The sequence below is a fragment of the Microtus pennsylvanicus genome, chromosome 5, assembly GCF_037038515.1.
Source record: "Microtus pennsylvanicus isolate mMicPen1 chromosome 5, mMicPen1.hap1, whole genome shotgun sequence".
NCBI lineage: Eukaryota > Metazoa > Chordata > Mammalia > Rodentia > Cricetidae > Microtus > Microtus pennsylvanicus.
This window is the reverse complement of record NC_134583.1, coordinates 87,743,282-87,768,029: the sequence shown is the minus strand read 5'-3', so window position 1 is coordinate 87,768,029 and position 24,748 is coordinate 87,743,282. Positions and strand designations below refer to the sequence as shown.

Below are 24,748 nucleotides of genomic sequence, written 5' to 3'. Positions count from 1 at the left end.
TGGGGCCTTTAGCTGCCAAGGCTGTGGTTCACTCTCTCCTGAGCTCCTGTGCCTGTCAGGTACCAGGTGGGAACCCAGCCCAGCCCATCGTGGGGCCTGCGCCTTTGCTATTGAGGTCAGGGAGTAAGACCCACAGCTCTGATCTGTGTCCTAAGAGCTGGTGGAGGGTGGCTCCAGAGCCTCATTCTACACTGGGATGTAGGTCCAGAGCACAGAGGCTGCTCCTCTGCCTCCCAGGAGTAGTGGTTTCTGGTTCTACTGGACTGCTGTCCCTCAGGTCACAGCACTGAGAGTGGCAAGGACTCTGCCAAGCAACACAGCAACTCAAGGTTCTTTAGGGCCCCCGGCTTCTCCCTGCTCCCTGCTCTAGAGTGGTTGTTTTCCTGTAGCCCTTTTCCCTTTATCCTTTTAAGTCTTCCACATTCAGGATTGTCCTGAAACTGGGTCCCTAGAGCTGGTGCCTGAGAGAAAACAGGTATATACTCATTCCCCCAGTGCCTCCCTGAAGAGCGCCTCTCACCTCCAGCCTATGTAGAAGCTAGCACTAGGGAGGTGAGGGGGTAGATAGAACATTTAGATCTTGGGGTCCAGAGAGGATGCAGCCTAGGCCCATGACTTGTTCTCTTCCCAAAGTCAGGTGCCAGGACCCTGAGAACACTGGGCAGACAGGCTGCAGGCGTCCACTTTCCTGAGATCCAGGAAGTTTTCTTTTTTTTTTTTTCTTAAGTAAAACAGATTTGACCTAGATCTCATGGGAATTTGAGAGAACCCCACCCACACTGCCCTGGGTTGGAGACAGCACTAGAGATGGTGTAGACTGTCATGACCTAGTGTGGAGGGCAAGGGAAGGCCACTTTTATTGAGCAAATTTCCCAGGACCTGCGAATTAGGTCTTCCCCCTACCCCCAGAGGTAGAACCCCTAAACCACCTCCCCCAGGTCCCAAGGCCACCAGCTGTACACCTGTAGTCTCCCATAGGAGCAGCCCCTTATTTGGCAAGAGATGAGAACATGAGCAACTGCCTGTCCATAAGGAAAGGACAAATGACCGAAGGGAATGGACCACTGCAGGTAGTGTGTGCTGTACCCTGGGACAGGACCTCAAGGGCCTGGCCTTCCTGCCCTCGGGTACTGGCTGGCCTGGGCCTGCCCTGGCTGCACAGCTTCTGTTGGGAGGTTTGGGGTAGGGTTGGCCAGGCTGCCACTCTGAAGCAAGATCACTCGATCTCTAGGATGAGGTCATCGCCTTCCAGTGTCATGTCCTTGGTCACGTGAACCTTACGGATAGTGCCATCCATGGGCGAAGTCACCACAGTCTCCATCTTCATGGCACTGAGCACACAGAGGGGTTGGCCCTTAACCACCTTGGCTCCTGCTGCCACCTTGATGTCTATGACCTTCCCAGGCATAGGGGCCCCGATTTGGCCCTTCACATCCTTCAGAGCCTTGGGATGGAAGTGCATCTCCTGCAAACAAGACAGATGACATGAGACAGCAGGTCAAGTCAGGGCCAGCCCAGCCACCTGGTTGGCCGGTTGGCCCTGAGGGTACTGTACCTTCATTGCCTGGGTGTCCTTAACCAGAATGGACCGAAGTTGCCCATTGAGTTCAAAGAAAACCTGCCTCTGGCCAGCCCAGTTCAGATCACTCACTGCCAGGGCTTTGATGTGCAGTGTCTTGCCCCGTTCCAGTTCCACCTGCAGAAAAGGTAGGTCAAATTTGGGGAGAGTCAGGAGAGCAGGCCCTGGGTTCTGACAAGGGAAGTCATACAACCTGGATCTTAGTTCCATGTGTAAAGACCTAGCCACTGGTCACACAAGGACTGTTTCTGCTCTAAAGTCCACAAGGCTGTCAGAACCGAGTCTGGGCTGTCTGGCAGGGCTTCTGTAGTGCTTGGGGCTGAGTGTGGACAAACACAAGAATCACTGACCTCAAACTCCTCTGCAATTTTGGGTCCTTGAAGAAAGAGGCGGGTATTGAGGCTATCCAGAGGACCAAAGGTGGCCGTGAAGTCTTTGAACTGGGCAAAGACATCAGGGTACATGGCTGCAGAGAGAACATCCTCTGGGGTCACCTCCTCCCCATGCCGCTCAATCAGGTCCTTCTCTAGCTCCTGCAGGTTCAGGGGAGGGAGGGAGGCTCCAGGCCGCCCCTCCACTCTTGGCAGGTTCTTTAGCACCTGAGGAGCAAAGCAGAGGGTGAGGGTCAGGCCAGGTTCTTGTACTCGGTACCTGTCTCACATCCTAAGGCACCGTCCCTACCTTAGAGCGGAAGGGCTCAGGGAAACCCCCATGGGGGATCCCAATGTAGCCCTGCAGGAATTCCACCACAGAGCGGGGGAAGGACAGCTCTTCTGCCTGAGCTTCAGCCTCTGCCCGGCTTAACCCATTCTGCACCATGAATTGGGCCAGGTCACCCACAATCTTGGAGGATGGTGTCACCTGAAGAGAAAAGATCTCTGGTAATAAGAATGCTAGGCACAGAGGCAGGAGTGCAGTGTGCAGGGCCATTAGATAAGAGCCTCGCTCACCTTGATGAGGTCCCCCAGCATCTGGTTAGCCTCCACATAGGCCTTCTTGACCTCTTTGAACTTGGAGCCAAGCCCCATGCTGTGGGCCTGGAAGTGTAGGTTGGTGTATTGGCCCCCTGGGATCTCATTCTCATACACATCTGAGTTGCCAGACTTCATGGTAGCCGTGCAATCAAAAGCTGCATAGAGCCCCCGAGCCCCTTCCCAGTACTCGCTGTAGTCAAACACACGCTCCAGGGGTACCTCTGCAGGGAAGCTAGAGTTAGGAGAGCTTGGCAGGGGCTCCTTCCAGGACTCGGGGCTAGCCCAGATCCCATCTCAAATTTGGGTGGGAGCAGAGTGAGGCATCTGATTCTATGTGTCCCAGACTCTGCTGGGGTTATTTGCGACTACAGCTTTGAGAGGGGCGTGGCCACGGGCTCTTCCATCCTACCTGTGTCCAGAGGAGTCCCCTTGGTACACGCCACCAGGGCCCCCATGCTGGGCTGTGACGTCATTCCAGACATGGAGTCTACTGCCACATCCACAACATCAGCCCCAGCTTGTGCACAGGCCAGCATGGCCGCCACGCCTGCTCCTGAGGTGTCGTGGGTGTGGATGTGCAGTGGGAGGTCAGGGAATCGGTCCCGGAGGGAGCTGACCAGCAAGGTGCAGGCCGCAGGCTTCAGTAGCCCTGCCATGTCCTAAAAAGGAGAAAGAAACATGGTGAGGAGGGATGGGATGTGTTTCTGTGCTGCAGGCCATGGTGGGTATGGTGGGGAGGGTGAGAGAAAGAGATAGGCAAGCAGCCTTGGCACCTTAATGCACAGGATGTGAGTGCCAGCTCGCACCAGTTCTTCAGCTAAGCCCATGTAGTACTCCAGCGTGTATTTAGTGCGGCTGGGGTCAGCCACATCACCGGTGTATGAGATGGCAGCCTCCACCACGCCCCCAGCACTGCCCGCTGCTTCCATGCCTAGCAGCATGTTTGGCAAGTAGTTGAGGGAGTCAAAGATTCGGAAGATGTCCATACCATTCTCTTTGGCCACCTCACAGAACCTGGCAGGTGAGAAAACAGGTGAATCCTTCCTGCACTTCCTTTTCTAGCTCCCAGCCCCCAGGGGATGAAGTCTGGTCTGGCAGGAGTAGGGGCTTCAAAGGGTAAACAAGGCCTTTTTTTTTAAAAAAAAATATTTATTTATTTATTATGTATACAGTATTCTGTCTGCATGTATGCCTGCAGGCCAGAAGAGGGCACCAGACCTCATTAGAGATGGTTGTGAGCCACCATGTGGTTGCTGGGAATTGAACTCAGGACCTTTGGAAGAGCAGGCAATGCTCTTAACCACTGAGCCATCTCTCCAGCCCTAAACAAGGCCTTTTCCAGGCCAGCCTGGGCCAGGAGGGGTAACAGTCACTGGCAGAGGTGTCCAGCCTGAGCCTGGAGGGTTAGTGAGATTCTTGGCAAAGGCGTGGTGGCCTGGGTTCGAACTCCAGTTCCACATTGTGATTCCTGGGACAAGTCATCTCCCTCAGTGTTTGCTGCCATGGAGACCCAGAAGCCCTGCCTGCTATGCCTCTGCAATTTTGTGTTTGGTCCCCATAGGGCGTAGTCAAAGACACTTTGGAGCCCACTGCTGTGTGGTCCCAGCCGACCCAGGCTCACTTGAAGACCACGTTGTCAGGGTAATTGGTGTAGCCCACGGCATTGGCCCCCCGCAGGAGCATCTGGAACGGGATGTTGGGGATGCGCTCCCGAAGCTCCTGCAGCCGCCTCCAGGGGCACTCATATAAGAAGCGCATGGCAACATCGAATGTGGCTCCTGGGCAAGAACAGAGACTGGTCACTCCACCTGTCACAAGGACCCTCCATGGCCCCCTCACTCCCAGCCCCCCGCCTCTCCCTCCACTGATGCTCTGGGATGCTCAGGCTCATCTGAGATCCTGCAAGCATTGATGAGCTCCCAGCTGCCCTCAAGCTACCAGGACAGGGCCTACACCCCAGTCCTGCAGCCTCAAGCACTAGGCTTTTTCCAGCAGGAGCCGGCTGCTGTCTCTCTGTCCCTAGTGTCCTGGCCTTCTGAGCTGGGCACTCCATTCCTGCTAGCACTAACATCCCAGCCCCCCTCCAGCTACCTCCCCAGTTCTCCATGCTGAAGAGCCTGTTGAAGCTGTGGGCAACATAGGGCGCAATCTTTTTGAGATCATGTGTGCGCACTCGAGTGGCCAGCAGTGACTGGTGGGCATCCCGGAAGGTTGTGTCCATCAGCAGCAGCCCCTGGTGATTCCGCACAGCTCGGGCAAAGCCCTCTGGCCCCTCTCGCAGAAGGATGTCTCTGAAGCCAGCTGGGGGTGGACCTAGAGCAGACAAGAACATCAATGCCTATCCTGTAGGTAGCAATCAGACATTACATCCTTGGGTTAGTAAAAAGGGATCTCACCTACCTATAGGCACTGTAGGAACAACTGGGTCCACAGGGCTGGGACTGACCTTGACAGGGAGTGGAGTGCTGGGGCCATTCACCATGACATGTCCTGGGGAGGAAGTAGGCAGTATGTCAAGGGCAGCTGTGAGTAGGTAGGCTCTGGATAGAGACTCTCCCCAGAACACCCAGGCCTCTTAGGTCCAGGCAGCAGAAACCTATTGAGGGCCATGTGGAGGTACAGGACCTTAACAAGGGTGGGGCTATGGAGTGGGAGACAAGGAACAGTCAGGAGGGAGAAGGGTGGGCAGACCGAGGTAATGTAGCAGCTTCTGGGCTCGGTTCTGTGCGGGCCGCAGCTGGAAGAGGTCAGGGTTCTCATCAATGAACTGGGTGTCCACAGTGCCTGCTAGGAACTGCTGGTTGTTGAGCACATTCTGCAAGAAGGGGATGTTGGTCTGCAAGACAAAGGCAGAGGGGTCACTGTGCAGCTCGAGGGAGGGAAGACACAACCTTGGAGCACTGCAGCTCCCAATCTCACCATCAGTCGGGCAATCCCTGGAGCTGCCAGGGGCTAGATGCACACCCTCCACCTTTGCTCACCCCAGAACATATGCCAGTGCCACCCCTCTTGGGTCTACAAACTAAGATCTAACACCTCCCCCATGGCCTAGAACCTAGGTGTGCTTCTGTAATATTAGCACACATATCACCCTTTAACCCCTGCCAGTCACGTGACCCTACTACCATGGCATCAACTCTTCCTAATTCCAACAACGTCTCGCAGCATCTTGCTAACAGTTCCCACCTTGACTCTCCTCCCTGACCTCCTCTTCCTCTACCCTTCCACTTCTCACACGCCACTGTCCTTAGGATGCTCTGATCTGGACCTGCTCCCGTGACAGCCTCTTTGGAGCCAGGTGGAATGGCAGCCAGCATCTCCACATCCCTCATGGAGCCCTGCATCCTGTGCTCCCCAGTTATCTGGTAGATGGATGCCCTGCCTTATACCCTGGCTTCCCCATTCCTGTGTGACTGGACACAATGGACTCCTGTCCCATGACAAACCCTGAACTGTTTTTTAAATTTATTTTTATGTGCATTGGTGTTTTGCCTGCACTTATGTCTATGTGAGGGTATCAGATCTTGGAGTTACAGACAGTTGTGAGCTCCCATGTGGGTGCTTGGAATTGATCCTGGGTCCTCTGGAAGAGCAGTCAATGCTCTTAACCACTGAGCCATCTCTCCAGCCCCCAAACCCTAAACTCTTAATCCCTTCTGCTCAGTCCACACCTTTCCCCCGAGCTGCTTCAACACTGCCACCTTTGCCCAACAGACTGGACAAGTTGGGGTGCCTTGCCCACCAGCAATAGGGACCAGAGCAGCTGACGCCCCCAAGGCTGCACAGGAGATGGATCAAGAGCCTCCCACCATTGCCTCTACTGAAAGCTCCATAGTGGTAGGAACAGAGCCAGAAACCACCTGGCTCCCAGCACAGGGCAACACATGGCAGATGCTAGAACTCGTGTATGTTTGGAGTGAAAGAAACTCTTTAGGGGAAGAAAAAGTATCTGACGCCGCCTCACGTCAGAGCTGATCAGAATTGTTTTGCAAAAGTTGAAGTGTCCCAGCAGCAACAATCAGGCAGAGGCTTCCAGCTGCAAGAACTTAAGCCCCTCAAGCTGTGTGGTTTCCTACTCCCTTAGGTGTGAATAATACAGGCAATTAACAGCCCTGGGTCTCCACCAGAAGCTCGCTCAAGGCTGCACAGGACTAGAATCCAGCCTCTATCTCCCTGCATTCCTGCCACCCGTGCTCTCCTGAGACTCAGGTACGAAGGGCGAGGAATAGGAAGAAGGGACCCAGGTAGCCTAAGGGCAAGGAGACGCCCCGTAGTAAGTGACAACTTCAATGCCAACTCGGTGAACCACTCCTGACGGTGGAGACAAGAACCGCGATACCCAACCTCAGCACTCTCACCCAAGCCCGGGCTCTGAGGCCACTTCACATCCTTGGCCATTCGGGCCATACTTCTTAAGAAGACCCGCGGGAGTGGGGCGGGCGGGGAGGGGGGGCGCGGCGAGGCGGAGCAACGACACGGAGAGGACCACTGACGCACAGCTTCAAACAGCGTGCCACCGCCAGCCTGCTGGGAAACCGCGCGGAGCAGACCAATCGGGCTGGAGGCGGAGGCCGGTTGGCTGGGGAGCGCCGGGCAGGCCGGGAGGGGGACCGAGCAGGGAAGGGAGGGGCGCGGTGGGGCGGGGCGCGACGGCGGTCCCGTGGCCTAGCCCTCAGGCCCCACCCGCAGAAGCCCTGCTGGGGGCGCCACCCGAGCCCCCAGGGCCCGGGCCTGTGGGGGGGGGGGATCCTTCACGTGACTCGGTGATGCAGAACGGTTGTGACCTTCAGTGTGTGTCTGTGAACGCGAGGGTCCCAGCAACTGTGCGGGTTTGCGCCCGGCCCTGCCTGTGGGTGCGGGGACGTGTGGGTGTGTGGGCATATGTGGGCGTGTTGGGGAGGGTGCCCAGAGACATGTGACAAAGACCCGTCTCCGGGAGATGGTGAAGGGGCCTGCGAGCTGGCGCTTTGTCTAGTTGTCTGCAGAACCGCGGCGCCTGCCTGAGCAGTGCAGGATGCTTGGGCGCCAGGGTGGCCGGGGACGCGCGCCCGTGCCAGGGTGAGTGCGCTGCGGCAGCGCTGAGGGTCAGCGCGGCGGGCCTGGCCGAGCCTCGGGCGTGACTAGGTGCCACCCGTGGGCGCTGCAGTGGCCGCGTGTCCCCGTGACCTCGGGAGCCAGGCTAGGGCCCGGGTGGATCCCCGTGCCCCTCCCGGCCCGCCCTCCACGTGCGTGTCCGCGGCGCGCGTGTCCGCCCGCGAGCACCCGCCTGCCTGTCGCCGCCGCCGCGAACAGCACGGAGAAAAGGTGTCGGGAGCCGAGAGAGCTGGGGCCGAGGGCCCGAGCGCCATGGGCCGGAGGGCGCGCGGCTGGCGGGCTGGGCCTCCCCCCGGCGAGAGAGCGGCCTGGAGTCGGCAGAGGCCGGCTGGGCCCGCGGGGAGGCCGGCCCGCGCCCCCTGAGCGACGGACACCAGGTGAGCCCCCCTCCCCCGTCCGGGCAGGATATAGCGGGTGGCCGGCCCGGGGAGGAGCCACAGTCCACGCCAGGGATTTGGATGGGGGGGGGGGACACGGACACGCAGTCCTCAGCCACGAAGGGGAAGGCGGAGGGGGGAGGGGGCTGGCCATTCCGAGGATGCCTGAAGGAAGTTCCGGGACCCTCCCTGCTCTTGGCCCTCCTCCACTTCCTGCCTCATGCCTCACCTTGTCCCTGGTACCTGGACTCTCTTCAACTGCTTGGGAAATGTGACCTTTACTCTTGGGGGCCTGAGCCAGCAGCCCCAGCCATCTTTTCTCCCTGGGGTCCTCCTTGAGCCTCTTACCCAACCCTTCCCAGCCCAGACTCAAGAAACTGGTTCCTGGGACCGTGCCCTAGGCACAAGTGGGCACTCGCCTTAACCCCACCTGTGCCTGGGGCTGTGGCCCTTTCCCACAGGGCGCTCACCATGGCCCCGCCGCTCCTATTGCTGCTGCTGGCCAGTGGAGCTGCCGCTTGCCCGCTGCCCTGCGTGTGCCAGAACCTGTCGGAGTCGCTCAGCACCCTTTGTGCCCACCGAGGCCTGCTGTTTGTGCCACCCAACGTGGACCGGCGCACAGTTGAACTGCGCCTGGCTGACAACTTCATCCAGGCCTTGGGACCACCTGACTTCCGCAACATGACAGGGCTGGTGGACTTAACATTGTCTCGAAATGCCATCACCCGCATCGGGGCCCGCTCCTTTGGGGACCTGGAGAGCCTGCGCTCATTGCACCTAGATGGCAACAGGCTGGTGGAGCTGGGCAGCAGCAGCCTTCGGGGACCTGTCAACCTGCAGCACCTCATTCTCAGTGGCAATCAGCTAGGCCGCATTGCTCCAGGGGCCTTTGATGACTTCCTCGACAGCCTGGAGGACCTGGACGTGTCCTATAACAATCTCCGGCAGGTTCCCTGGGCTGGCATAGGTGCCATGCCTGCCCTGCATACCCTTAACCTGGACCATAACCTCATCGATGCACTACCCCCAGGTGTCTTTGCCCAGCTTAGCCAGCTCTCCCGCCTTGACCTCACCTCCAACCGCCTGGCCACCCTGGCGCCTGATCCACTCTTCTCCCGCGGTCGGGACGCCGAGGCCTCCCCTTCCCCCCTCGTGCTGAGCTTCAGCGGGAACCCACTGCACTGCAACTGTGAGCTGCTGTGGCTGCGGCGACTGGCTCGGCCTGATGACCTGGAAACCTGCGCTTCTCCACCAACCCTGGCAGGCCGCTACTTCTGGGCAGTGCCAGAGGGAGAGTTCTCCTGTGAGCCTCCACTGATTGCCCGCCACACACAGCGCCTGTGGGTGCTAGAGGGCCAGCGGGCCACTCTACGTTGCAGGGCCCTTGGTGATCCTGTGCCCACCATGCATTGGGTTGGCCCTGATGACCGGCTGGTTGGCAATTCCTCTAGAGCCTGGGCTTTCCCCAACGGGACCCTAGAGATTGGGGTGACAGGCGCAGGAGATGCAGGAGCCTATACCTGCATCGCCACTAACCCTGCTGGTGAGGCCACAGCCCGAGTAGAGCTCCGGGTGTTGGCCTTGCCCCATGGTGGAAACACCAGTGCTGAGGGAGGCCGTCCCGGGCCCTCGGACATTGCTGCTTCTGCTAGAACTGCTGCCGAAGGCGAGGGGACTTTAGAGTCTGAGCCAGTCGTGCAAGTGACAGAGGTGACTGCCACCTCTGGCCTGGTGAGCTGGGGCCCAGGGCGGCCAGCTGACCCAGTGTGGATGTTCCAAATCCAGTACAACAGCAGCGAGGATGAGACCCTCATCTACCGGTGAGGACGCCTGCACTTGCCCTCAGCCTGCTTTGTTCCCAGTGCCCCCTGCTGACCCTTTGTCCCCAAGTCCTGCCTGTTCCCCTCCAGGCCTGTGCCTGCTCCTCCTCTACTTCTAAACTCTTGGAGCATGGCTGGGCCTGCTGCCTGGGGCAGAGAAAGGGGGCAGCTGCTTATAAGGGGTCTCAGGTGTGCTGTGTATGCACCAGCCTTCCTGACCATCAGTAGTAGCAGCTTGGGTATCTGCTGAAGCACCTGCCCCCCACCCTTGGGTATTTCAGTCTCTGCTTGGTGCTACCCCGTCCCAACTCCTATTGCCTGAGGCCTATTCAGTGCACACACCCGTCTGTGCCCTGACACACACAGATGCTTGTCATCGTCTCTGCCTTCCTGAGGAAGCACAGGCCTGTGTTGACAGAGTCTTACAGGCCTGAGGGGCTGTAGGGAAAACATGAAAGATGGGAAAGGGGGCTGTACCCCACCCTGGGGCTCTGACCACCTGCCCTTGCCTGCAGGATCGTGCCAGCCTCCAGCCACCACTTCCTGCTGAAGCACCTGGTTCCTGGTGCTGACTACGACCTCTGCCTGCTGGCCCTGTCACCTGCTGCTGGGCCTTCCGACCTCACAGCCACCAGACTGCTGGGCTGTGCCCACTTCTCTACGCTACCAGCCACACCCCTGTGCCATGCCCTACAGGCCCATGTATTGGGCGGGACCCTGACTGTGGCAGTGGGGGGAGTCCTAGTGGCTGCCTTACTGGTCTTCACTGTGGCCTTGCTGGTTCGGGGCCGGGGAGCTGGGAATGGCCGCCTCCCACTCAAACTCAGCCATGTCCAATCCCAGACCAATGGTGGCACCAGCCCCATGCCCAAGAGCCACCCACCACGGAGCCCTCCACCCCGTCCCCAGCGCAGCTGTTCACTGGACCTGGGAGACACTGGTGGGTGCTACGGGTATGCTAGGCGCCTGGGAGGAGCCTGGGCCCGGCGGAGCCACTCTGTACATGGGGGGCTGCTGGGAGCTGGGTGCCGGGGCGTGGGGGGCAGTACAGAGCGGCTGGAGGAGAGTGTGGTGTGACAGGAAGGGCGGCCTCTCATGCCCTGAGGAAGGAGCAGTGCCACTGTTGGGCCCAGGTGGCAGCACCCAGCCTGGGTGGGCAGCACGGCCCTGGGCCCCACTCTGCTTTTTATCCTCAGTACCTCAGGCTCCCCAAGTACTTGGTGGGACAGCAAGCCCTTTCCTTGGTTTTGGCCTCCAGACTAAAGGGACAGGTCCCACCAACAGGTGCTCAGAGCCACCAAGGCAGGGGCTGCAGCCACCAAGAGGGAGTCTTGTTTCTATTTATAATAAAATTGTTGGGGACACTTCAGTGTAGGTCTTTGCTCTCATTCCGCTTGGTCCCTGGGAGGGCAGGAAGGAGGGAGGCTGTTAGAGGCACACAGCCTAGTACAGGTGTCACGGTTAAAGCTGCCAGGCCCAGCAGAGGTGGGAAGCCCAGGGCAGTAGTTAAAAAATGCTGTCCGCTAACCCTGCCTGAAGGCAGGCACGAGCCCAGGATTGATGGGAAGGTCCTGTGTGAGATGGCCCTCCCAGCTGCTATAGGATTCACAACTGTATGCTGGGTGGGGTGGTGCCTGGCTGGGACGCACAGCCTATTGGCAGTGAGCTGCTTTGGCCCCACTACACCCGTGCATGCAACCTGTGTGGGTGGGCACCTGTGCTTAATGAAAGTGCAGTGGACACTGTTATCCCAGAGGATGCAGCCTGAGGAGCATTTTACCGTGTGTCCACGGTGTGCTGCAGCCAAGCTTACACACCCAGCCTCCTGGCACCAAAACAACCTGGGCAGGACCTAGAGAAATGCTAGTTTAAGGCCTTTGAGGGAAATAAGCGAGAGATGGGAGACATGTAGGAGAGGGCGGACATAAGGTAGGGTGTAGGCAGGAAGGGACAGACACAGGCCCCAGATCCTGCTGCTCTTCCTGTGGTCATGGATCCTGCCGTCCCTGTTCTCACCCTTGGAAGAGAATGCTGGGATCTTGATCCCACTGGGATATAGGACAGTTGTGTAAGGTTGTGTGGCTCAGGGTACCTGGCATAAAGGGTGGAAAAAATAAGCAGAGGTATCAGGGCACAACCTCAAACCTGGGGACAGCCCAATGTGTGCCCCAAGACCCTTCTCATCCCTGGTTAGCCACAGGAGAGACAGGCCCCAGAGCATGAGGCAGTGAATCCAGGATGTAGGGAGCTGACTTTACAGCATACCTCTGCCCTCAGGGTGACAGGGACTTCAACAGAGCCTGTGAGCTCTGAACAGCATCTAGAAAGCACTAACCCCTCTCAAGATGGGCTGTGGGAGACAGGCTGCTCTGCCCCACCCCACAGGACAGGCTCAAAACATCCCTTCTCTCTACAAGATTTTCCAAAAGGTCTTTGAGCCCACTGTCACCGACAGGACCTATAGACAGTGAGAAAAAGGATTGGCCACTACAGGGACAGCACTGTCAGAGTGGGCCCATGAGCCACCAAGCTTGAACAGCAATCAAGGGCTGGAAGAGGTCATAAATAGGAGGAGGCCAGCACCCAGGACTGCCCACATGGCCAAAACACCCAATGGAGGAACTCAACAGGGGCTGAGGGTCGAAGCCCATGCCCAAGGGTGCCCCACAGGATGCGTTAGCAGGTGCTGGCTTCAAAGGGCAGAATAACATTTCTCAGCTATGAATTTGTCTCAAGCTGCAGAAACTAGTTACAAAAAGAGCCCACAAGGAGGTAATGGGCACCTCAAGGCCCTTGCTGTCAGGCAGCCACCGTGGCCAGAGCCCTGTCCCTCATCATATGTTTCTTGGCTACTCTGAAGCATCTGCCGCTCCAGATGCCAGGCCACGAGAGCTGGGAACTGGCAGAGGGTCTGACCTCATCTGTCAGGGCTCTTGCTCAGGGATCCAGACTTAGACGGAGACCCAGCAGGGTCCTGGTACCAGCAGTCTGAGAATAGCTAGAAGAGAGTACTGTGCCACCTCAGTAAAGCAAGACAGGGACAAGACAGGCAGCACACCTGCCCCTTGTTAGCACACGACCACATGGACCCACTGTGGGCAAAGGCAGCGGAAGGCACCTCTCACCTTTACACCTCGGACACGGAACTCAGCCAGGGCTCTGCTCATCTTGGTGGCAGCTGTGGGGTGGTCTTTGCCATGGGCGATGACTTTGACAAGCAGAGAGTCATAGTGGGGTGATATGACAGCCCCCTGGAAGGCAGAGGCATTGTCCAGGCGGATGCCCATGCCCTCACCACTCCGAAAAACCTGTCGCCAGAAGGAAAACCAAGTCAGTGGCTGGGATGGAAACTGGGAGTAAACTGGGCTCCCAGCATGACCTCTGGAGGGCTGAGTTCAAGGGTACCCAGACAGCCCATCCCTGATCAGTCAAGTTCCTACTTCTGCCAGTAGACCCAGACCATAGTCCTTTTGAGTCCTATGAACTGCAACAAGGAGGGGATAGTGGAGGAAATGCCTGCCAAGGCTCCTAGTTCATGCACAGCCCAGTCAGCAGCCTAGGTGGGAAGGGGCCAGATCCCACAGACCTTCTACCTCCTGCCCGGCCTCACCCTCCCTCCTTCAGACCCATTCTGTGACCACATCTCACTGGGGATGAAGCAGCTAAAGCAGACCCTGACAAAACGCAGACCCTGACAAAACAGCTCTGGGACAGACAGAAGCACACAAACCATAGGGTCACAAGCAAGACAAGAAGACAGGCAGACTGACCAAGGAAGGCTTTGGTTAGTTTGTTTTCCTTCTGTTTTTTTTTTTTTTTTTTATTGTATATACAATATTCTGTCCGTGTGTATGTCTGCAGGCCAGAAGAGGGCACCAGACCTCATTACAGATGGTTGTGAGCCACCATGTGGTTGCGGGAATTGAACTCAGGACCTTTGGAAGAGCAGGCAATGCTCTTAACCACTGAGCCATCTCTCCAGCTGGGTTTTGAAATACCACTCTGTAGCTCAGACCAGCCTGAACTCACTATGTAGCCTAGGCTGGCCTTGAACTCATTGACTCTCCTGCCTCAGCCTGCTGAGTGCTCAAGTCACAGGTGTGTACCACCACACTCAGGCTTTTTGTTTTATTTTGTTGATATCAGGGTTTCTCCGTGTAGCTTTGGAGCCTGTTCTGAAACTCACTCTAGACCAGGCTGGCCTCAAACTCACAGAGTGCTGGGATTAAAGGTGTGTGCCATTACCACCTGGCTGTTTTATTTTTGTTGGCATTTTTTTGTTTTGCTTTGTTTTTAAGGAGAGAGGAAGGGGAAGGACTCAGTATCTACTCACACTCCCTCTTCCTGAAGGGGAGGGTGGGAGAAAGAGCCAAGAAGAAGGAAGGAGACAGGGAGATGGCACACCCAGCTCATCCAGGAAACACAAGAGGCAAGTAGAGGGGAAATGGCAGACAAAGATGGGGTTGGACGCTCTGGGGTGCCTATACTTGCACACACAGGTGAGTGCTCAGGACAAGCATTGGGCAGCTGAGGGAGCTGAGGTTCACAGAGAAGTCAAGGGAGAGGAGGCCAGGGGGACGGGCCTGGGAACACCCTCAGCACCCTTCGGTAGCTAAGAGTACAAGCTGTGTTCAATAAAAAAGAACTTCATGCAATATTTAAGGGTGGACACTCAGCTGTGTGCAGGAACCACCAACTAAAAATACCTTGTGGTGACCGACTCTAAAGTCAAGCCCTGGCCACGGAGGAGAGAAACGTATAGCCCAGGAGCCAGCTTCTGAGCCCCAGGCCATCAGCTGCCCCTTCCCACCAGGGCTATAAGGCAGCGCCAGCCCAAGGCTGCCCTACCTAGGGACTCAGAAAGGTACTCTGGTGGTCATCTATGGGGACCCTGGGGCTCTCAAGGTCATCATAACTGACCTAGCACCCCATCCTGGCCGTATTACTCAATCATGCTACTTTTGGACATTTCTGCAGTCTGGTTCATGCTCATCGCTGCTGCACCTGTACCCTGGACACCAAAGCCAGCCCTGAGTGCCTCTGATGTCCTGCATCCCCTGACCAGTAAGCAGTGCTGCCAACATGCATGGGGAGGGAGTAGGCTGGAGCCACAGACAAGGAACGCAAGGGACAGGCAGCTTAGCCCAAAGGTGCTAACCCCGATGAGGACAACGGGCAGAGCTGAGGTGAACTTCTCAGTCCCTCAGTGCTGCCCTCTGAACAACTCTTGCTTACATCCAAGGGGCCGCCTTCTGTTTGACTCGTGCTACCACAGAGACCACAATCCTCTGCTCCCCACTAGGTCTTGCCTTGCCAGTCACCGCTCACCCCTAACAGAAGGCAGGGTAGAGACCAGCAGGGCACCAGGAACAAAGCTTCACATACGGGGGCCCACAACGGTCCCTAGCTGGTCTGCCCGTTCCCAGGTGATGTTGGTTTTCTGCTAGCTTTCTGTGGAATGTTCTTTCCTTACTCTAGGACAGCACTGGGCTCCCATGTTCTCTTAAGCAGCTGCACCTGGATTCCTGGGTAACAACCTGGGCACCATGGAGAGGCTGTGAGGAATCTCGGCCCAGGCTGGAACTGGTGTCACACTTTTGATACGTCACCTACCTCAATGCGCCCAGTGTCGGGCTGGAAGCTGCGTGCAGGGTCCTCCGTGGTTACTCGACACTGAATGGCACAGCCATTGATGCGGATGTTCTCCTGCCGCAGGCCCAGGTCAGGCAGGCTCCGGCCCTCAGACACGTGAATCTGAGCATGGACCAGGTCCACGCTGCAAATGAGAAGGTGATGAGGTGAAGCAGGGAGGAGGGGTTCTATGATCACACAGGCCAATGCTGCTGCAGCCTCCTCTTAGCCCAAGCAGCCTAGGGTCCTCTGCCTGATGGTCCTACAGCCTGCGCTGGGAGTAAACAGTTCCGTAAGAAGCTTCCAGAGACAGATATCTACCTGCCTTCAACCCTCCTGATGGCCTCTTCCAGTAGCCTGTCCTCCGTCTGCCCTTGCCCTAAGGTCTGTAAACTCTGCTTGCACTGTGACACCAAGACTGGAAGTATAGGCTGAGGTCGCAGTCACAGTGGACACCCACTCTGGGAGCCTGGGATTTACACTGTGAATGCAGGGAGGGCAGGCTGCAAAATCAGAATCCCGAGGCCAGGGATGTTGGTAGGTCTGTGATCTCAGCATTGATGGGTAGAAGCAGGAAGATTAGAAGTTCAAGGTCACTCTTGGCTACCTCACAAACTCAGGAGATCCCATTTTTAAATAAATAAATAAATCAAAGCACAACAGAACAAAAAGCGAAACAAACAGAACTAGAGAACTACGTCAGTTGGAGGCCTGCAAAGGCAGACATGATCAGGACACTGTTCCCCAGGCACATGCAGAGCAGAAGGTTCTCCATATTTGCATGGTTGTGTGAACCTAGCCTGAGCAACAGCCACTCTTAAGAATGGTATCAAATCAAGGCAAAAGCTGTTAACACAGACCCTCCAGGTTCATGTATTGTTTCTGGGGCTCATGGCCAGTACTCTAGTGGTAGACTGTCCTCTGTCCTCCATGTCACTGATGATAGCAGAGTAGTAATGATGGTCACCATGGCACCCTCTCTGCAGACCACTGACCCTGCTTGCATGCTAGGTCTCCATGGTGGTACTTCCCCATCAGAGCATCTTGAGGGTTAGAGTAGCCACACCTAGCACAGCCTACACACGACTCAGGACCTGGAGACCCTGCCGCCTGGACAGACAAATCTTTGGCAGAGCAGCACCAAGGCATAGCCCAGGGAACATGGCTGGAGCATCACTGTCACTCCAGCTCTGACCCTAAGGAGCCAGGAGTCTGTGGGCTTCTGGATTTGTAGTAGGCAAAGGCAGCCAATGGGCAGCATCAGCATTAACCTTGGGTGGGGCCAAGGAGAAAATTGGATCAGAAATGTTCCATGGTACAGTGGACTAGTCTGATGCCAAGGATTAATTCTTAAATGGCTCAAAATATGTATCTGGGAATAATGAAAGCTATTTTCACAGTTTATAAAAATAAGTAGATTTTCTAAGTCTGTACCCAGACTTGTGGGAGAATACTCTGATACAAATTGTCTAGGAAGCCATGGCTCACATTTAGACAGATGTTAACAGACCTGAACCACAAAAGCCAGAACAGTACACTGTCCAACAGAAAGCAAGATAACAGAATTATTACATGTACAGATGGTGGAACAGTTTACGGCCACTAAAAGTACTCATGAAGAATAATGATCCTGGAGATGTCTTCAACAAAATAGCAATTTTTTTGTTATTGTCATTTTGTTTTGTTTTGAAATATAGTCTCCTCTACATAGCCCTGGCTGTCCTGGGAATCACGATATAGACCAGGTTAAAGGAGAATAAAAATTCTAGGGACTGGAGATACGGCTCAGCAGCTAAGATCACTGGCTGCTCTTGCTGAGGACAAGGGTTTGGTTCCCAGCACCCACATGGCAGCTCACAACCCTCTGTAGCTTCGGTTCTGGGGGATCAGACACCCTCTCCTGGTCTCTGTAGGCATATTGCACACTCATGGTGAACATACATATATACATGTAGGTGAACACTTATACATATAAAAATAAAATATGTCAATCTTTTTTTAATCATCTAAGAGGCTGGAGAGATGACTCAAGCAGTTAAGTGGACTGACTGCTCTTCCCAAGGGCCTGAGTTCAATTCCCAGCAACCACATGGTGGCTCACAGCCATCTGTAATGAGGTCTGGTGCCCTCTTCTGGCCTGCAGGCATACAGGCAGACAGAATATTGAATACATAATAAATAAATAAATAAACAAATAAACAAACAAACAAATATTGAAAAAAAAGTTCCTAAAGACTCTGCCTAGACATAAGGAATGTCACAAAGCTGGAGGCAAGGCTGGAGAGACTGAACCCACTGTGTGGATTTGTGTAATTCTCTTAAATTCTTTGAGCCTTGGTTCATTCATCTGAAAAATGGGGTCATGATTCCCTTAGTACAGCCAGGTGTGCCCCCCATGGAGTACCTGGCAGCACCTGGCATCCTCACTGTGAGGGGTGGGTAAGCTCTGGATTTTTATTTTGTGTTAGTTTTTTTTAAATAACAATAATCATGTAAAACCCTCCTAAGAATTCTTTCAGTGAAGTCCCTAAGTCCACTAAAGTGACAACAAGAGGGCCTTGGCTGCTCCTCCAGGAGCGCCTTTCCCACCCTTGCTGCCCTGTGCTCTGTGCTCACTCTGTGATCTCCTCAGTGACGGTGTGCTCCACCTGCAGGCGGGAATTGACCTCGATGAAGTAGTGCTTGCCATGCTTGTCCACCAGGAACTCCACGGTGCCCGCGTTCTCATACCCCACCTGTAGGGTTGGCCGGTAAGAAGAGGTTCCCAAGATCAGGGCCGAGCTCCCCAAGCCTGCCCACCACATGGGTTCTGGATCAGAACAGCTGGTGGCAATCCAGCCACCTACCATGGCCAGCACCTAGGACCCAGCATATACATCCACCTGGCAAGGATTCACTGGGAGCTACTAGGGCCAGGCCACACCCAGCAAGTCTGGGTTTTCAGGAAGTTTCCTCCTGTGCTGCTCTGCTGTCATCTCTGACCAGTGTCCTCACTCTGGCCATCGCCCAAGTGATGCTAACTCGGACTACAACCCTACTTCCATTCCACTTCTGGTCCTTCCAGAATAACACATCCACTCCCTAGATTCTGAGCTGGTATGGTTAATGGCATTGGCGAAAAAAAACAGAGCAAGGCTAACGTCCTCACCCTGCTCCTCTGAGGCAACCCCAGCTCTACCAGAACTGACAGCGCCTCTGCTCACATTGCTGAGCCTCGTCTCAGAACCACTCTGTTCCCACTGTCCTAAGCCCTATGGCAAACCCGGGGCAGTCCAAGGGGGCATGTGTAGGTGGTACCCTGCTGCTATGGCCCGTGTTCCCAGGACAGACTATGGACACAGCTCCCACCTCCATACTCAGAACCCACTCTCCCAGCTGAGCAGAGACACCTTGGTGAGGGAATGGGTTGTGCTGCAGCAAAGATTAGGAGCCAATGATGAGGACATGCCATAACTGCCAGAATCTGAGGACTCTCATTCTCTTTCCAGTGACCAGGGTAAGCTGGTCCCACAGAAAAGCTTGTCTGTATAGCAAGAGAATGGCCAGTACACCTTCCTTTGGGGCCAAACGCCTCTACTTTGATAAGCACTGCTTCCAGTCTCAAGAGGATATCTGCGCCCTTCTCCTTCCTGCAGGGCCTTCCTCCTTCCTTCAACAGGGAATGCCTGTATCCCTAAGCAATGAGAAAATCTGGGCAGAGGTACCAAGAAAGTTTGCAAAAAATGGGCTTGGGGGCTGGAGAGATGGCTCAGCGGTTAAGAACACTGACTGTTCTTCCAGAGGTCCTGAGTTCAATTCCCAGCAACCACATGGTGGCTCACAACCATCTGTGGTGAGATCTGGTGCCCTCTTCTGGGGTGCAGGTATGCACACAGGCAGAACACTGTATACATAATTAATAAATAAATCTTTGAAAAAAAAAATGGGCTCATGTCCCCAGGAGCATGTCCTCACCTGCTTGGCAAGTTTGACAGAGTCACTGGTGAGGCGTGAGCGAAGCTGGGGGTCCAGATGGGCAGCAGGAGCAATCTCAACCACCTTCTGATGCCGCCGCTGGATGGAGCAGTCACGCTCGTACAAGTGCAGGATGTTCCCATACTGGTCCCCTGAGCATACAAGAAACTGAATTCAACCTTTCCTAGAATCCAGGTGCCTCCTCCAACATGCTACCTGCTTTGCCCCAGGGCCCCTTTCCAGGGGGTGATCCCTGGGAAGGCTGTCCCAAAGGATGATGCTGTAAACCAGGGAGATCTAGGCTCCTCTTATTCATACAACCCCCACTTACCTAGGATCTGCACCTCGATGTGCCGTGGCTTTTCAATGAACTTCTCCACAAACAGTGCCCCATTCCCAAAGGCTGCCAAGGCCTCAGAGTAGGCTCGGGTGTAATTCTCCTCCAGCTCCTAGAAGGACAGGCAAGGCCAAGCAGACATGGGACCACCTCTGCACACTTCCCAGAGCCCACTGCAGGGGATGCCTGCCTGGCACCCAGCCCTCAGCATACGTGGTACCATGCTCACCTCATAGCTGTGCACAACCCTCATGCCACGGCCCCCACCTCCATAGGCAGCCTTGAAGATAATAGGGAAGCCATAGGTTTTGGAGAACTCTTGAGCCTCATGCATTGAGTTGATGGGGGCATCAGTGCCAGGGACCACTGGGACACCTGTTGGGAGGGTATGAGGGGTCTCTGTAGCAGACTACGTCTCTACTACATCTTGTCAGAGAAGCACACTCTCACACTGGCCCTTGTCTACTAGCCCAGCAGGAGCTGAGTGTTACCTGCAGCGATGGCAATGGCCCGGGCCTCCACTTTGTCTCCCATCTTGCGGACTACCTCTGGACTTGGCCCAATGAACCGGACTCCAGCATCCTGGCAAGCTTGAGCAAAGTCTGCTCTCTCTGAGAGGAACCCATAGCCCGGGTGCACAGCATCGACACCATTCTCCTGTAAGTGGCAGAAGAAACACCTGTGTGTTTTCGTCTTTCTCCTTTGCCTGCTGTGCTGGGCTGCACCTCAACCCTACACATCCTGCTGGTAGGTGTGGGGACAGGCACAGCACAGAATCTTGCCCAAGTGTCAGGAGACCCTGGCATCTCCTAGGCCAAGGTGATTCTACCTTGGCCACTTTGATGATATCTGGGATGTGCAGATAGGCCTGCACAGGCGCCAGGCCACGACCAATAAGGTAGGCTTCATCAGCTTTCTGCCGATGCATCTGGCCTGTGTCCTGCTCCGAGTAGACGGCCACTGTGCGGATGCCCAGTTCTGTGCAGGCACGAAACACTCGGATGGCAATCTCACCTAGGAGAAGCAGGGTGAGCAGTTAGACTCCTGGGTCCAGAGAGAAACACAAAGGAGACAGACAGAACAGAGTGATGAGATCAGGCTAGGCTGACCCCAACCCGAGTACTGGTAGTGCTCACCCCTGTTGGCCACCATGACTTTCTTAATGGGCTTGTACTCCAGGCGCCGTACATTTGGGGAGGCAACAGGGACAGTAGAGGAGCGGCGGACACCCAGGAGCCTCAGGCCCCCTCGAACTGTTTGGAACTTCAGCATCTGAGGAAAGGCAATCAGAGTCCAGGTTAGAGCAGGCTGGGCACTGAGCACCCCAGATCCTGAAAGAGAGAGGAATCTCAACACTCAGGAGACCACAAAAACGACAGTGCCAACTCTAATTCCATTTGTAGTGGAGCTCTGGAGGGCAAGCAAAGTCAGCCCAGGGAAGCTCAGCTCAGCTCCACAGCCTCTTACTGAGTACAGTGTTTACATTTCAGAGGCTACAGAGTGGCCTGTGCAGGCCTAGTGTGCATCCCTATGCTCTGGAGGCTCACCACTCTCATTCTCCACGTTAATCCTGTCAGCCTGCTCTCCCAGGAGCTAGCCTTGGTGGCGCACACCTTTAATCCCAGCACTCGGGAGGCAGAGGCAGGCGGATCTCTGTGAGTTCCAGACCAGCCTGGTCTACAAGAGCCAGTTCCAGGACAGGCTCCAAAACCACAGAGAAACCCTGTCTCGAAAAACCAAAAATAAAAAAATAAAACAGCTTTCTTCAAACAGAAGCCTGGACCTTCTACTGGGGGATATCAAGTAAAATATTTATGACGACCACAAAAAGCAAGTCAAGAGGCTGGTCACAGAGACACATGCCTTGGGACTCCACTGACAGTAGGTCCTAGGATGGTTATGGCGGTGTGATAGGCTGAGGAAGAAGGGAGAGCAGACTCTTCTCACCTGAGGATAGGAGAGAGCTGTATTGAACTAGGACAAAGTTTCAGGTCTGCACCATGAAAAGAGCTTTGCAGATGACGGTGGAATGGCTGTGAATGGACTTAAAGCTACCGAACTGTGTACTGGCAGAGACAGGAAACCTGGCATTGTCTACTAAAGAAAACTTATATACCACAAAACAGGTCTCATAGCCGACCACTAATTTTCTAAGTTAAAGATTCAGCTGGATGTGGTGGCTGGAACCTGGGGCAGGAGGATTGCTGGGTTTGAGGCTATCCTTGACTACGTAGTGAGTTCCAGGATGGCTTGAACTACAGTGTGATTTTACACCCACTCCCTCAAAAAAAAAATCAAAAGAAAGCTACAGAGGTAGGGAGAAGTAAAAGAGGGAAGGTAGTCCTTTGGAGTTACTGCTTCATGAAAGAGTCTGTGAGACATTCTGCAGGACACAGAAGAAAGTGATTGAACTGTCTTTAAAATTTCCTGCTTCATGGAAATGTCTGCTGGGTACTATGGGCCTGTAGGCTGAAGATGGATGTCCCAACGGTACAGAAGAACTTTGGGTGACTGTCCAGGCATCGAGATGTCTCTGTCAAGTCTAGAGTTTTGGAAGTTGCTTATAATGCACTTCCTGTTTACTTGGGAAATATCATATCCTTTAGAGTCTTTTTTAATATTTATTTATTTATTATGTATACAATATTCTGTCTGTGTGTATGTCTGTAGGCCAGAAGAGGGCACCAGACCCCATTACAGATGGATGTGAGCCACCACGTGGTTGCTGGGAATTGAACTCAGGACCTTTGGAAGAGCAGGCAATGCTCTTAACCTCTGAGCCATCTCTCCAGCCCTATCCTTCTGGAGTCTTTGATAGAGTTGAAGAATAGATAGTTATAGTTTTCCTTAGTTATGATAAAAGATAAAATAGATCTAAATATTATAACTGTAATTCTTGCTTGATAACTGTTTTGTTATATGTAATTTCACTATGTTAAAGTGAAAGCCTTTCTTTTTGTTTAAACAGAAAAGGGGAAATAGTATAGGAGGTCCTTCTGTATTTGTGTTGCTTTCATTGGGTGAATAAAGAAACTGCTTTCGCCTTTTGATAGGGCAGAACTGAGGTAGGCGGGGAGGACAGAACTGAATTCTGGAAGGAAGGAGGCAGTGTGGCAGATGCCATAAAGCTCCTGTCTGAGACTGACGCTGGTTAGAATCTTTCCCGGTAGGCCACGACCTTGTGATGAATACAAATTAATAGAAATGGGTTAGATCAAGATATATGAGAGTTAGCCAATAGGAGGCTAGAGCTAATGGCCAGGCAGTAATTTAATAATACAGTTTCTGTGTGGTTATTTTGGGGTTATAAGCTAGCCGGGTGGCAGGATGCAGCCCGCTCCTCGTACAACAGGAAGGGAGAGAGAGCCAGGTCTAGTAAAGAAGGAAAAGACGGAGCAGGACCTAAGTCTGCGTCTGGTCTCTCAACTCAGACTGTGGCCTTTCTGTAACTGAATGATTCAGTTCTGAGTAAAAAGTAAAAATGCTTGACTCAGCCACTTTTTTTTAAAATATAAAAGCAAACTCAATAAATAAAACAAACATTGCAAGAACACCAATGTCACAGGGACAGCCAGCAATACAGAAGGGGAAACTAGAACAGAAAAGGCATGAGCAAGTAAGTCTTACACAGAAGGGGAAGCAGGGAGGGCGGCAGCAGGCCACTGGACCCAGAAAGCCTGATCTCCAGTGAGGTCCCACTGCAAAGAGGGAAGCACACACAAGAACATCTCTGACCAAACATGTGACGACAAAGTGCCCCAAGGTCACATCTATGCATGTCCTGGGGAAAGATGGTTACTGCGGCTGGACATCAGAATGATTCTCTGAGAAGGGGACATAGGAACCTGACCAGGGAGAAAGGTGAGAACAGCAATGGCCAAGACCCTGAGGGAACAAGCTTGGTACAATGAAGCAAGCTGGAGGGACAGGAACCAGAGGGCAAAGAACAGTGTGTAAAGTAAAGTTGAAGGCATGGACAGACATCCTGGTCACTGCCTCCTTCAGCCCATGAGCATATCGAAAAGGATTTAGAAAAGATCCTGACTGTAGAGCTATAGGCCGCATTAGGAGGGAAGGAAGCTCATGGACAAGGGAAGAGCAAGGAAGACAAACCTGGTGCCAAGATGACAGGTAACATACAAATTCAGGCTGAGGATGCTGTAGAATCAAAAAGGGCCAGATCTGTCCTTTTTGGTTTTTTTGTTTTGTTTTGTTTTGTTTTTGTTTTTTAGAGACAGGGTTTCTCTGTGGTTTTGGAGCCTATCCTGGAACTAGCTCTTGTAGACCAGGCTGGTCTCGAACTCACAGAGATCCTCCTGCCTCTGCCTCCCGAGTGCTGGGATTAAAGGCGTGCGCCACCACCGCCCGGCAGATCTGTCCTTTTTGGTTTGACTAGGATGAAGAGCCAACAAAGAGACAGCTACCCAAGAGCAAGGAGGAAGGCCAGGAACATAGTGTCAGTCAGAGCTCATGCCCTGGGAAAGTGGGGTCAGCCCCACTCTCTGCGAGGCAGAATAAGATGACTCTAAGACTGTCCTTAAGTCTGTGTCTGCCCCAGGTAGTACGCAGCAGCCAGGGCTGGCAGGAATAGCTAACCCACCTACACAAAAGTGTGTGCATGGGGGAGGGGGGGTTGGGGAGACCAGCTCGCTGGATTCCAGGCTTCAAGTGTGGGGTCACCTTGCTGGACTCCAGGCTTTGGTCTTCCTAAAATAACTTCTATCTTGACCATATTGTAGTCTTATCTTATCTGGAACATGCTGAACACCATGGCAACTATGCTTTTTTTTTTAAAGTTTCAAGTAGCCCAGGCTAGCCTCAAACTCCATATATAATCAAGGATGACCTTGAACTCCTGATCTTCAAGCCTCTACCTTGTACTGGGATTACAAGAATGTACTACCACATTTGGCTGCAACAATGTAGGTTTTTTTTTTTAATGAATGTTTCATGGTAAAGTTTAACTTAGAAATTACAGTTAG

The 24,748-nt window shown here is 54.3% G+C and overlaps 2 protein-coding genes across 8 annotated transcripts in view; one reads left to right on the top strand and one right to left on the bottom strand.

Annotated features, from left to right (window-relative positions):
- Nucleotides 1-724: 724 nt before the first annotated feature.
- Nucleotides 725-24,748, bottom strand: part of Pc (pyruvate carboxylase) — a 98,999-nt gene continuing 74,975 nt past the window's right edge. For 6 of the 7 annotated variants that reach the window (XM_075973048.1, XM_075973044.1, XM_075973042.1 and 3 more), the window contains 20 exons: nt 20,903-21,038; nt 20,596-20,780; nt 20,258-20,423; nt 19,996-20,141; nt 19,761-19,878; nt 19,430-19,581; nt 18,092-18,210; nt 15,458-15,620; nt 12,970-13,152; nt 5,245-5,389; nt 4,954-5,043; nt 4,645-4,866; nt 4,175-4,331; nt 3,327-3,567; nt 2,963-3,212; nt 2,530-2,774; nt 2,261-2,440; nt 1,930-2,178; nt 1,556-1,696; nt 816-1,465 (listed from right to left, as the gene is read on the bottom strand). In XM_075973048.1, the coding sequence (XP_075829163.1) occupies nt 1,217-1,465; nt 1,556-1,696; nt 1,930-2,178; nt 2,261-2,440; nt 2,530-2,774; nt 2,963-3,212; nt 3,327-3,567; nt 4,175-4,331; nt 4,645-4,866; nt 4,954-5,043; nt 5,245-5,389; nt 12,970-13,152; nt 15,458-15,620; nt 18,092-18,210; nt 19,430-19,581; nt 19,761-19,878; nt 19,996-20,141; nt 20,258-20,423; nt 20,596-20,780; nt 20,903-21,038 (3,537 nt within the window). In that variant the 3' untranslated portion in view covers nt 816-1,216. Of the gene's footprint in view, nt 1,466-1,555; nt 1,697-1,929; nt 2,179-2,260; nt 2,441-2,529; nt 2,775-2,962; nt 3,213-3,326; nt 3,568-4,174; nt 4,332-4,644; nt 4,867-4,953; nt 5,044-5,244; nt 5,390-12,969; nt 13,153-15,457; nt 15,621-18,091; nt 18,211-19,429; nt 19,582-19,760; nt 19,879-19,995; nt 20,142-20,257; nt 20,424-20,595; nt 20,781-20,902; nt 21,039-24,748 lie in introns of all 7 variants that reach the window. The other variant, XM_075973043.1, reaches the window with a different exon arrangement.
- Lrfn4 (leucine rich repeat and fibronectin type III domain containing 4) lies at nt 7,888-11,211 on the top strand. Its single transcript, XM_075973049.1, has 3 exons — nt 7,888-8,024; nt 8,486-9,844; nt 10,360-11,211. The coding sequence occupies exons 2-3, from the start codon at nt 8,496-8,498 to the stop codon at nt 10,919-10,921; spliced, it is 1,911 nt and encodes a 636-aa protein (XP_075829164.1). The 5' UTR covers nt 7,888-8,024; nt 8,486-8,495; the 3' UTR covers nt 10,922-11,211.